Source organism: Lucilia cuprina, chromosome 4 (genome assembly GCF_022045245.1).
Source record: "Lucilia cuprina isolate Lc7/37 chromosome 4, ASM2204524v1, whole genome shotgun sequence".
NCBI classification, from domain to species: domain Eukaryota; kingdom Metazoa; phylum Arthropoda; class Insecta; order Diptera; family Calliphoridae; genus Lucilia; species Lucilia cuprina.
In genome coordinates this window covers 27,605,943-27,619,730 of record NC_060952.1, presented here as the reverse complement: position 1 = coordinate 27,619,730, position 13,788 = coordinate 27,605,943, and the positions used below count along the sequence as shown (strand labels likewise).

At 27.4% G+C, this 13,788-nt stretch overlaps 2 protein-coding genes across 4 annotated transcripts in view; one reads left to right on the top strand and one right to left on the bottom strand.

Annotated features, from left to right (window-relative positions):
• LOC111681976 (ras-related C3 botulinum toxin substrate 1) overlaps positions 1-13,788 on the bottom strand; it is a 211,839-nt gene that overhangs the window by 700 nt on the left and 197,351 nt on the right. Inside the window, exon 6 of the transcript XR_006940591.1 lies at positions 9,914-9,981. The gene's annotated coding sequence lies outside the window, so the exon portion shown is untranslated. The remainder of the gene's footprint in view (positions 1-9,913; positions 9,982-13,788) is intronic.
• Positions 1,567-12,207, top strand: LOC111681977 (myosin light chain alkali). 3 transcript variants are annotated; one of them, XM_046948899.1, is made up of 6 exons: positions 1,567-1,608; positions 8,389-8,484; positions 8,660-8,687; positions 10,902-11,294; positions 11,665-11,711; positions 11,981-12,207. In XM_046948899.1, exons 1-5 carry the CDS (start codon positions 1,582-1,584, stop codon positions 11,706-11,708), a joined length of 588 nt encoding a protein of 195 aa, XP_046804855.1. In that variant the 5' UTR covers positions 1,567-1,581; the 3' UTR covers positions 11,709-11,711; positions 11,981-12,207. The 3 variants fall into 3 exon arrangements, with proteins under 3 accessions (XP_046804855.1, XP_046804856.1, XP_023299654.1); XM_046948900.1 differs by lacking the exon at positions 11,665-11,711; XM_023443886.2 differs by lacking the exon at positions 1,567-1,608 and having other exon boundaries at positions 8,372-8,484.

The following is a 13,788-nucleotide window of genomic DNA, read 5'->3' as shown; positions in this document are numbered from 1 at the left end:
TTCCACAGACATACTATTTCTCTATATATGTATGTATCTATGGCAAACGTAAAAATAAGACTGTCGTTAACAGAGAATGTTAGAAACATTAACAAACTATTGTACATTTCAAAACATAACACAAATACATACATATAACAACAAACGTCAACTAATATATTATAAATACTATTACTACTTCAAAACTACAACTAATGTTTAATAATAATCAAAAACTAAACCAAACCAATGAAATATACTGTATGTTATTATAATTGAAACTACTCAAATATTTAATTAAAAGAACTGTAACAAATATTTAACATAAGTAGTAGTTATGCTATAAAATAAATTAAGATAAGCAAATATATTAAATATATAAAATATTTATGTAAATATGCATATTATATTTTAGAAAATATATCATTGTTAATTGCTTTAGAACATATTGGCAGTGCGCAATAGTGTAAGAAATTTAAGAGAGGTAAATATTACTTTAATTTGTAAACAGATGTTTAAAAAAAGAAGATTTCAAAGTTGATGTTATGTACAGGAATCAAAACAAAAAAGGGAGGCTGCGTGTTCCTTAATAATCTGATTCAACAGGTTATTCCAAAATACGAGCATGTACATAACAGCTGTTTTCATTAAATATTATCTACTTATTACTCTATACAATCGTTTATTTCCGAGTTTTCTTAATTCATTGATAATTTAAAAGGCTGATAACAATCCAAGGACATGCTTTAACATTTCATTCAACAGGTGTTTTTTTGCATCTGTTATATTTACTCTTATTTTCTATGTTTATTTGAATCCATGGAATTTAGAAAATCAACACGTTATAAAAATCAATTTGTAAAAAAACATGTTTCAAAAAATAGATAGCTACTGTTAACCTTTCAAGCAATTTTTTGGTGTAATTATTAACGGAGAAAGTAAATTTTTTTTTTTATTTTTTTCTGGTAGAGAAACATTTTAAATTATTTTTTAACCAAAATATTGCGCGGTACAGAATTTATTTCTATAACTTAAAGTACAAGTCAAAAGGCAGAGACAGACAATATTCCTAACTTCTGTATAATTACAGAATTTTATATTTTGGACATAATTACACTGAAGGACTAAATGTGGAAAATTGGTGGGTTATATGACTTTTTATTTCCATATTCGGAATCAGAACACTAAAAAACACTGCCATTATTGAAATTTATTTACAAAGCTTTCGGTTAAATAATCTTTTTAAAAGGGTTTATCTTGGATCATAATAATATGAATTTTATTGAACCGATTTATTTAATTAAAAAAAATTTCCCTAGAACTATGTTTGGTATAAAATGATAAATAATTATTTTCTAAATCATTTAGAAAATAAACCAATAGACATTTATGTATGTACAAATATATATATCAATAAAAGATAAAGAAAAAAACACTGTTGATCTTGTATAGTATATGCTTAAAAAAAAACTTGGTGTCTATAAAATTGCTTGATCTTTAAAAAATATTCTAATCTATTTATTTTTTCTTTAAATTTTAGATACACATGATGTACATAAGATGTCTATCTATTTGTTCTCCTGTGCTGCTAAAAAGTGATCAATGTTTTGTTTTCTTTTTTACATTTTAGTATGTATATATGTATTATATATTTGTTTATATGTATAACTTTTAAATCTGTGTCATAGATTTTATAAATAGATCAATATTCTATACAGAAAATGTTTGATCTAAAAATGATATAAGATTCACCTTTATGCATTTTAATGTTTTGAACAAAAAAGAGAATTTCTATATAAACTAAAGTTATATAAAAAATTGTAATTACGCATTTTATTGTGCTCCTTCTACATACATACTTAAATAAATATGTAGAATTTATATATAAATTCTTAAACAAAAAAATTTCGTGGGTGATTTTATTTTTGTAAATATTGTAGTGCTTTAAGTAGAAACGTTTTTTGATATATAAGTATCAAAAGAAAACTAGAAATACGTGATCACTTTAGAATGTTGATTCAATTTGAAATCTACGAATCATAAAAATATGATATTATTAGTACAGACTTTATGCAAAAACCTAACGGACAAACTAAAAAGACATAGGCATTTGAAAGATAGCGGTCTCATCATAAGATCTTTTCTAAGATCAGTTGTGTAGAAAAAATTTTTGATTTTAAAGTCAAAATTTGAGAAATGTAGAATTTTACGTTTTAAAGAGGTAATAATAGTGAAATACGGCAATTAAAAAATTCTATGTACAGTACGGGCTCGATTTGCACAAGCGAAAGGAAATCGGGGTTGTTGCAATTTGCGAAATGTTGCACTAACCGACCACTGAAATCCAATACAATTTCATATAAATCTTTAAAAAAACAAGTAATTAATTGATGTAAGAAATATCTAACTGAATACTCTCCCAGAGGTAAGGTTCACATCACTGAAATCCAATACAATTTCATATAAATCTTTAAAAAAACAAGTAATTAATTGATGTAAGAAAGATCTAACTGAATACTCTCCCAGAGGTAAGGTTCACATCATATGGGTATCAGCCCACTCGGGAGTAGTCGGTAACGAAAGGGCGAATGTAATAGCTTTAAAGGGAAGCTCGTTAACCTGACAAACGCAAAACTATTCGACGCAACATATGCGGAACTAAAAATATGGATGAGAGAATCCCATAAGGCCTGTTGGAACAATGAAACAGTGGGCAAAACCACGAAAATCCTATCTGTGACCCTGATGAGAGTCAGACGAAAAATCTTCTCAAAATGAGCAAGACTGAAATTAGTATGATGGTACGTATTCTGAGTGGACACACAGGATTACGAGCACATATACATATGTCAAATTGGACGTGTGGATTCAGATGTATGTAGAGCATGTGGAGAGGACAGTGAATCTCTGGAGCAGTTTCTTTCCCACTGCCAGGCTTTCGTCGAAGTTAGATCCAAGTATTTTGGAAGTGATGTTATTCCGGAAATAACATTCCTGAGTAACACAGATTGGAAGATTCAGGAAACTGAGTTTCTGAACACTAAAAAATTATTCTATTCAATCAATTACAATAAATTTATTAATCAATAAAAGTAACTTTAAAGTAATATATTTCTTATTAAAATAATTTTATATTTACTATAATAATTTTGGCCGGGACATACAATGTTTTTTAAGGTGGAAATGACTGATCAAATCATATTAAATTACACAGACTGAAAAACAAAGTTAATAAAAATAAAATAAATCAAAAGCATACTTTGTTTATAAAAAACATTTCTATTAAAACTACTGTAATGTTAAAAAAGGCTGTTGTGCAAATCGTACAGTTGCAATAATAGGTAGTAGCGCAAATCAAGACCGCACTGTATTTAATACCGAATGAGAAGAATTTTTTTTGTCATTTTTTCGTGTAACAATTTTCATTTGGTTTATAAGATGAACATTTGATTTTTAAGCCTTTGATAACAGTTTATGAATAATACCATGAATGTATAAGTATTTCAAATTATATAGAAGAAGTTAAGTTTTTGTGAAGCAGATATAAATTTGCGAATTGTGTCGAGTATTGTTTTCATTATAATATGATGATGTTATAACAATACTAGGATAAATATAAACATATTTATAATGAAATATACAAACTCTAGTATTTAATTATAATACAAAATTTTAAAATTGATACTATGCCATAACACTGTTTCTCTGCGTGTAATAAACATTAAGGGTTTTCATTTAAACGTTCAAAACTCGTAAACCTATGCATGTTTCCATCCTCGCAATTGAATTGTATGAAAATTGATTTGCACAACCCTTATAAGTTTGAGCGACAATTTAGACTGGCAAACTTGAGCAAACTCATTGTGCATTAAATAAATATGTTCACTTATTGTTCACTTTTGAATTTATGGACTTGAATATTCACATTTTAACATATTTTGTACAATTTTTTGTTAAAATATATTATTTTTTATTTTTTGATTTCGTTTCATATTGCTGTAAAATGTTTATAAATATTGTAATTGAACAGAATTTGAACAGGGGTTTCATGAAACAAGTCGAATAAATTTGCCCACTTGCACAAATGGGAAACTTAAGCGTTTAAATGAAAACCCTTATTATATTTTTAAATCTAATATATGTATGCACATAAATATATTTAAAAAATTGGTTTTCAGAAAATGTAAGAGCAATAAAATAAAAGCAAAAAAAAAATAATCATTTATACACCATCTTGTCTAGTTTATGCCATTAATTACAATATTTTTGCATTATTTTATTTATGTATTAAAAAAAAATTATAGTGAAATGACACACAAAATTATGAATTTGTCAAAATATTTATTTACCAGATAAATACTAATCGAATTGAGAGAATTTTAAATGAAAATATACTTTTTTTGGATTTCTTTTTTAAAACATTTTTTTTTAATATTTTAGGTGCATATATCAATCAATCAATCAATCTATCTATCTATCTATCTATCTATCTATCTATCTATCTATCTATCTATCTATCTATCTATCTATCTATCTATCTATCTACCTATCTATCTATCTATCTATCTATCTATCTATCTATCTATCTATCTATCTACCTATCTATCTATCTATCTATCTATCTATCTATCTATCTATCTATCTATCTATCTATCTATCTATCTATCTATCTATCTATCTATCTATCTATCTATCTATCTATCTATCTATCTATCTATCTATCTATCTATCTATGTCCTTAGTCCAAGTATGGACTAACGATAATGGGGGTAAATGTAAAATAATTTCTGATAAAAATCGTATAGATTTTAAATTTACACTTTATGCCATTTGAAAGCGATCGAATTTGAAATAAAAATCGCATTAAAATTTATGTTCATCAAAACATTTGTTTTGATGACTCAAAAAGCTCATGACTAAAGATCTTAAAAAGTATTTCCTATAAGTGAAACCCATAGTTTTTACATTGGCGATTTAATTTATTTTTCCGTATGTCTGTCTTCGATCGATCTAAGCCCTTTTTTAATACAATACGCATTTTGTTACTTTGGTTTGAACTGGAACAAATTTCCAACACCGAAGTTAAAGCCGCAGTAATACAATAATCAATTTAAAGAATTTTAACATTTTTTGTGTATCAATAATTTTTTAAATATTTTTTTTCACCGGTTTGTGAATTTCTTTAATTTTTGTAAAACATTTGCTTAAATTTGATGCCAAAAATTATTACTATTAAATTTTGAACTATTATGGTCAAGTACAATTAGGAAATAAATTTTTTAATACAATAAATTTTAAAAATTGTTTCGTATAAATTTCTTTTTATAATTATTTATGTACCAGCGTATGTACATTTATTCTCATACCCATGCAATATGTAAATATGTGTTTGTATTTTTTAATAGTTTAATTTTGGCCGAAATACCTAAGATATGAATAGATTGAATTTAACCAAGAAAAAAATTGCAAACAAGAGTTGCCAGATACAAATTACACAAATACATATTAACATACAATTAACTTTATATATTTAAAAAACAAGTACACATTCTTAATTTAAATTAAAAGAAAAATATAAACAAACAAATCTATATAAAAATTTCAAATAATTTTATTTGGCAAACGCATACAAAAAAAAAAAATAAAAGAAAAATGGCAGGGTCATACAAAAATTTATTCAAAATTTATATTGAAAAATTTCACTAATAAACACAAACATGGCGGAACTAAACGAATGACCGACCGACAGACAGACTAACATACAGACAACAACTCATAGCATAAAATCCATAAACGAAAATATTTTCAAAAAAAATTTTTTTTTCAGATAAAAACAAAAATATATTTCAAATTGATATTCAACACTATACGTGCTAAACTGAAATCATACACAAAAACAAAAAATTAAAGAAAAAATTATATTATTATTTAAAAGAAATTTAAACAAGTAAGAAAAAAATTATATATAAAAATAGATTAATACAAGGCAACATTAGGCAACAAAAACAAAAATTTAGAAAACTAAACTAAATCAAAACGAAAGAATACTACTCATACACAAGGTGGAGGTGGAATGATGTTGCCCAAAAAAATATGTATCTATAGCTCTGTGATTATGTGTACGAAATGTACAATACGAAGAGGATTTACGATCAATTCTAAATAATAGAATTTGCGTTGCTTCTTTCGCTCTATAAACAACAGGCGGTTGTTCGTAGTTCGTTTTTATGTTTTTGTTGTTATTTTGGTTCAGAATTGTTGCCACTGTTAGCTTGACTTCTTAGAATAGAATGAACGAAGAAAATATCAACATTTTCTCTATTTACCGATAATGGGAACCATTGTCAGATATTGCAAAAAATGCATTCTTTTAAAAGTTAATAGTCTTATTTTACAGAAAAGATTTTATTGATATGAGTTAAAATTCCGAAATACATAAACACAAGTAATTACGATCACTTTTTAATTTGCATATAATTGTATATTCAGAAAATATCGGGATTATAAAAGGTTCCGCAATTTTTGCTAAGATTTTGAGATAGTCGTAGCGTCTTTATAAAAGTTTACGGCAAGGAGGTCCTTTATAAACTTTGGTAGAGATATCAAGTGATTTACGTAAACACTTGTCGGCGTCTTTATAAAAGTAATGTTTACGGCAAGGAGGTCCTTTATAAACTTTGGTAGAGATATCAAGTAAACACTTGTCGAGTCAGCCTCACTCTTTTTTTACCCACTAGGCGAGCTTTTGTGACCACTCGCCCTTTGTGTATCTTACACGCAGGTGGCAATTTTTGTACATGTTTTTCCGGTCTATACATGAAATAAGCTGAGGACTTTGTTATGAATAGAACTTTCCCGGAACATACGTGGACAAGGAAGGAAAGTTTAATGGTAGCATTTTTATTAGATACATTTTATCCATCACTATTCAACCCAACACACTTCTCATTCATCCGACACACTCACTCTAGGTCCTACACCCCTCCATACATCCCGTATTATATACACTCATTACCAACGATCAGTCCACAGTTACGCTTAGTTCTACAGTAACAGTCTCGCAACTGCGCTGAACTTATCCAGAATTAAAGATTTCACCGTGCATTAGTTCTTTAACCAACATTCTCTTCTCCCGAATTAAAGTTTAAAACACAGCCATTACGTGGATCCTAAAGAAACCTCAACCAACTAATCAGTCAGGAAAAAGTCTTACGCCAACTGGCCATCCGTAGTACCGGATTGTTAGGCTTCATGTCAAATCATTTGACCATCACCAATTTATAGTCCCGGCATAGTAGATAGAGGGTCTTTCATCAAGGTGACGTGTTAATTTTTTTAACTTCAGATAGTTGATATAATTTTAAAGACTAAGACCCTTTATAAAAGGCAGAAGTTTTCTATGAGGACATTTGTTATGTGAAATTATGGACCAATTAAGTGATTTTTAATAACAAACATCTTCCTCCAAATTCTTTTTTTATGCAATTTTGCCAACAACAGACGGACGGATTGATATAGCTAAATTATTTAAAAATCATGTGGATCCATTTATTTATGGCCTATGAGCACTTTTTTAAAGTGTTATATATGGAATGTCGAAATCAATAAAATCTATGGTTGTTAATGTGGAAATACAAAGGAATTGGTCATTACAAATAAATGATCAAATTATTGTAGAGTTACACACATATGTAAAGAGTTCCCCCAGTATTGAACCTATCCGTCACAATTGTATTGTCTTCTTTAGAGATTGAGAAAGTAAAAGTAATTATCGTTGAAACCAATATTTTGAAATGCATGTTTTTAAGGTGCTTACGGCTAACAATGTTTACATGTTTCAAAACAATTTAAAAATTTTGGCATCGATTATTTTTTTTAATCTAAATTTAACTTAAACTAATAATTATTAATATTGTTAGAGTAGTTTTGAAATTAGGCATTTCATGGGAACTCTCTGAATGAATTTTCTTAATTTTTTCCAATTTCGTTTAAGAAGCAAAGTTCTAGTAAGAAATACCAAAGTTTTAGGCTGATCTCAACATACAGCCATTGCAATATTTTAAAATTGAACTTTTAGCAAAATTAAATTCTTTTAAAACTCTGACAACTACTGGGTATTTTCGGATATTTTTTATTTTCGAGTTTTTTTGTCTTAAACAATTTTGAAAGTAAATTTCATAGATCTAAACAAGAAAATATTTTTCAACATTTGGTTGTATTTGTATCTATGATGTGGACGTAACTAATACCAATACTATAATTTCGTCATTTCCATTTACTATATACTAAAATTTTAAATGTGCATGTACCGAACGCAATACATTGAAAAATAATGCAAGTGTATATGTAACTAATTATACATATACACACACACGAATACAAATTTCTGTGTTTGGATATCCACCTTAGGAATTACCTTTACAAATTGTTAACGACGGAAAGTGTTCAGTCGAGACCGAGCTCATCCGCGAGTTAGTTGTATTTTCTCATCCAACAGTCAAAATGGTGAGTGAAATAAACGTTCCGTTAAAAAAAAAATGAAAAAAAATATATTTTTCAAAGAAAATTTTTAAGTGATTCAATTTATTGAAACTTAAATAAATTTCTTTTTAATATTTTAAATCAAAAAAATTTTAATGTTTTTCATATTATTTTTTTTTTTCTATTTTCTAAAAAATAGGCCGATGTACCAAAACGTGAAGTTGAAAGTAAGTTAAATTTTGAATGCAGTCAATGTGAATAAAAGGATTACGTTTATAAAAAACTGTGACTATGTAACCTAACTGTCAAGCTTAAAATGGAGATATTTTGAAAAAAATCTAACCTCAAAATTATAAATTTAAATGAAAAAAAGAAGATTACTTTTATAAGTGAACAAACAAGTGCTTAGTTTGGAAATTTTAGAAAAAAATGAAAAAAGTATGAAAGATATGGAATTATATAATAAACTAAACTATTAAAGTTTTTAAGTAAAAAAAGTGATTTAAACAAAACAAAAAAATAATGAATTATAAAAAATTCCTAAATGAAAACATAATTTTCTATAAGTGTTTATAACCTTAAAAAATCTAAAATTTTAAAATATTTTAAATGAAAATATAACATTATTTAAAATATTTATAGTTGTTTGCTATTAAATGAGCTATTTTTAAAACTGTTCACAACACTAGAGTATTGAAAATAATCTCAATACGAAATTTCATTCATATTTACGGAATACAATAACGAAACGAAAAGAGCGTGAGAGAAACATTTAAAATTCAAAATTGTTTCGATTAAAAAAAGAAATAATAACAAAATGTGTACAAAAACAACAAACCAATGCCAAAGAGTAATAAATGCAAATATATAGAACAAAAACTATATATACTCTATTATAACGCAAAAACGATCTATGGACTTCGTTAGTATTTCGTAAATTTGTATATATCTTAAGAGCCTACGAGATACGTTTGAACAAACGCATGTCTAATTTTGGCAAAATATATACGAGATTTTCTATATATTTTGTTGTTGGTTGCTTAAGACCAAAAATTTTTTTTGTTATAGAGATTTTCAACGCGATATTTATTTATATATATATATATATATACACACACACATATACATATAGGTGGATATATAGAGAGAAAATAATATGTAGTTGTAGACTACTACCCTATAGAGTGTTCAGATTTTGGGAATATTTATTTTTGGGTGTCAGATTTCGTGAATGTATTTGTTGTTATGTCATAATATCAAGACGCCCAGTTTCCTTTAGAAATTGAGGCTGTACAGAAATGTATGTATATTTTTTGTTTGTTTAAATATATAAACAATTAATTTATTTTTATAAATTTTCAAATGAAATTATTTGTTTGTTATATTATGAAACAATTTTAAAAATTTTTCAATATAAAAAAATCAAATTCTTTGAATAATTTTTTTCACTTACCCACATTTATATTGTATCCAATATTTGATGTATTCAATTTCATGTGATCTGACCTCTATTACAAATATCTGAAAAGAAAACATCAAAGAAACTGCTATATTTATATAGGTCAAGAATTTTTTCTAAAAATATCTGAAATTTTTAAATAAGTAATCAGTTTTAATCACAAATAAAAATTTTTTTATTAAATATATTTTTCAAAATTGGTATTGAAATAATAAATTCCAATTTTAAGTTTTCTATACAAAACACTTTTAATATTGAGAATTTTTTTTTCATTTTTAATAAAATATTTTAATTATTCTTTTTTACAACTCAAAAATATTTCCAGAATATTAACTTTTTGAAACAAAAATTCTCAAACTTTCTTTTACTTTTTTAAAATCGTAATATAAATTATTTACTTTTCGGAATTTTTAACTTAGCGTTTACAAAAACTATAATTTTATAGTGCAGATAACTCGTCTTACCGCCCACTTATCTTGTAATATTAGGCCTAAAGATAAAATGAAAATAAACCCAAATAAATATTTAAAAAACACTTTAAGGTTAGAATGTTGTTAGCAAAAGAGTGATTTAATTACAGCAAATAAGTTTTATAATTGTAAATACTAAATAAACTCAATTTCTGTTGCTGCGATTAAAAGCAAATCAAGCGCAGGTTATAACTTAAACCATTTTTCCTTGACATCTTGGTTGCAGCAAGAAATTTTTTCCCAAACGAGGCAAAATGCGATTAAAGTAACTTAAATGCGATTTAAACTTTAAATTAAAGCTTTTTTTTTATAAAATTTTAATCACTAGAAATATAAATATTGGTTGCAGTAACTGCATTTTAGAACAATATCCTTAATATCCATTCTAAGCACTTATTTGCCGAATTAAACTCTGGACATATTCCTGACTATAGTACAACCAGTAAATTTCAACAAAAAAAACGTAATAACAAACTCAATCTCCTCTCTTTTTACCCCCCTCTTTAAAACAGATGTCGAATTCGTATTCGAAGTTATGGGTAGCCCCAACGAAGGCATTGATGCCGTCGATCTAGGTGATGCTCTCCGTTCTTTGAACTTGAACCCCACTTTGGCCTTGATTGAAAAGATGGGTGGCACCAAGAAGCGCGGTGAGAAGAAGCTTACCATTGAAGAATTCCTTCCCATCTACTCTCAAGTCAAGAAGGAAAAGGATCAAGGTTGCTACGAAGATTTCATTGAATGTTTGAAATTGTACGACAAGGCTGAAAACGGCACCATGCTTTTGGCTGAATTGCAACATGCCCTCCTTTCCTTGGGTGAAAACTTGGAAGATGAACAAGTTGAAGAACTCTTCGCTGACTGTATGGACCCTGAGGATGATGATGGTTTCATCCCCTACTCTCGTAAGTTAATTGGGAATAATTTCCCCCCCTCTAAATATAAACAGTTATTCTGTCTATGTAGATCAATGTTAATATTTGTACTTTTCCCATTTATTTGTATTATTTTCATGTCAATTTATTATGTGAATGTGTGTCTATTTATGTGAAAACACCTGGCACTATCCTGTTATAACTGTCACAAAAAATCAACGTTTTTTATTGAAAAAAATACCAAACACTATTCCAAATACAATGCACTTTATGCTCCATGACACAATACTATCCAAAACACAACAAAAACCAAATGCACCTAAACTTGACCTTTATACCCATCACTACGCACCTTTCACTACCTAAATGTTCAATTTGAATGTAAATCAACCAAACACAGAATTCATCCAAAGATTGATGAGCGACCCCGTCGTCTTCGACTAAACGGTAAGTTTTAAAAATCATTAAGCATATTTTTTTTGCAATTTAAGGTGAGATTTATGTCGAGTAAATATAATTTTGTAATCGAAATCATTTTCGTGTATAATTGTTAAAATCGGTCAGATATCAAGAATCTTTTTTAAATATACCTTATTTGTCGAAAATTTTGTTTCGTAGTTAGTATTTTTTCAAATTAGTTTTCCATGATATTATTTAAAATTTTTTACTCTTTAAATTTACTAATTAAATTGAATTTTCTTTTTTCGTTTTTATAGCATTTCTTGCCAGAATGTGCGACAGACCCGATCAGCTATAAATTTTATTTAACATCTTTAAAAATGACGTAGCTAACAACCATTCTCCATTGATGTTATTTAACTATTTCATCACACACACTCTCTCGTAACGATTAATTAATAATTTAATTAAATTAATTAAAAACCAAAAAGAAAAACTAAAAAAAAACAAAACTGAATAAATTTGCAACAACATCTGCAAATAATATAATAATTTTTATTATTTTTTAAAAAATAAAACAATTTTAAGAAACAAATATTTTATTATAATTTTAACAAAACTTATATGAAAAAATCACAAAAAAAGAAGAAAAAATTTAAAAAACTTATGTTGTTGTTCATTTTTTTAAAATTAAATTAAAATACCATAAATAAAAACTGATATAGAAAAAAACAAACATAAATAGTGCAGGAAATAATCAAAGCTATTAACTGTATTAGAAAGTATTTTAAGAATATTTTTCTTTCAACGACAAAAAAACGGAATAGTTCTATTCTCACTGTAAATGGGTTAAATTTTGATATATCGCTCTCAGCTTATTTTTCATCTAAGTTCTACATAGAATTATACTTGTGTAGTATGTTAGATGTCACGAAAGTTTTACTTCTGTTATCTAAAAAATCATTTGTCTAAGTAGCGTACATCCCCATATAGCGAAAGACATTATGCGTTTGTTCTGACTTAAATCAAGCGTTCTGCATTCAAAAGTAGGCTATATATAACGTCTTCTCAGAAAATCATTTTTGAAATTTAAAATTGATTTATTCCAAGAAATTTTATGAAAATAGGTCGGAAATAGATTCTAGATCCTTAAGCACTTCTATTGTCATATGTCGATAAGTAGATAAAATTCCATCATCAAAGAAAAAAATGGCACAATGTATTGATTTTGTCATTCCGTTTGTAACACATATAAAATATTGATCATAGACCCAAAATTATATATATTTTCTGGGCCCTTTGTAAATTCTAAGTCGATCAAGTCATTTTTGTCCGTCTGTCTTTTAAAAGCACGTTAGAGTCCGAACAAAAAGAGCTAGAGAGTTGAAATTTTCCACAAAAAGTTTTTATAGGCGAGGTTTGTTTGGTATTGAAAATGGGCAATATCGATCCCCGTTTTCGCATATCCCGCAAACAAATGGTTCCCCGAAGCTTTTAAAAAAGCGAGTATAGCTATGACCCATAAATAGGTATTATATGAGACAAATTCTCTCTTTCAAATTTTATCAGAATCGGTCAAATTTTGACCCTACCATCACAAATGGTCCCCTCCAAAAAATTAATTTTACGCCCAGCGCTGAAAATCGATATAAGTATCTACCGAATTTTATGAGGATCGGTCCATAATTAACCCTACACCCCATATAAGGACTCTCTCAGAAAAAAACTTGAACGCACATTACTGCTTTAACTACTTAACGTATACACCGGTGTCCCAAAATAATTTTTAAATTTTAAGTTATTCTTAAAATAAAAATGTTATTTTTGCGATCAAAGTTCTTTTTGCATGTGGTGGAGCAGTGAACTGTTGTTAATGCGATCCCGTGAAATATAGCTTTTCTCAGTAATTTTAATCTTTCGGGACTAGAAACTGAAGAACAGAATTAAGGGTGGTCAAAAGATTCCGGCTAATATTCCCTTAATCACAATACAATATTTCAAAAAATATTTTTAAAATGGGTCTCAAAAATTCCGTAACTTTGAGCAAAGTGCAAAAAAAAAATTTAGGGGCCAGTACTTTTAGCCTTCTGGTTCCATAAACTGAAGGAGTCGAATGGTTCATATC

Bases quoted from the DNA above. Each gene is read 5' to 3' on its own strand.
- LOC111681977 (XM_046948899.1), top strand. From the start codon at position 1,582: ATGTTTTGTTTTCTTTTTTACATTTTA. The intron at 1,609-8,388 runs GTATGTATATAT...TATCCACCTTAG, and splicing joins GTTTTCTTTTTTACATTTTA to GAATTACCTTTACAAATTGT. The intron at 8,688-10,901 runs GTAAGTTAAATT...TCTTTAAAACAG, and splicing joins ACCAAAACGTGAAGTTGAAA to ATGTCGAATTCGTATTCGAA.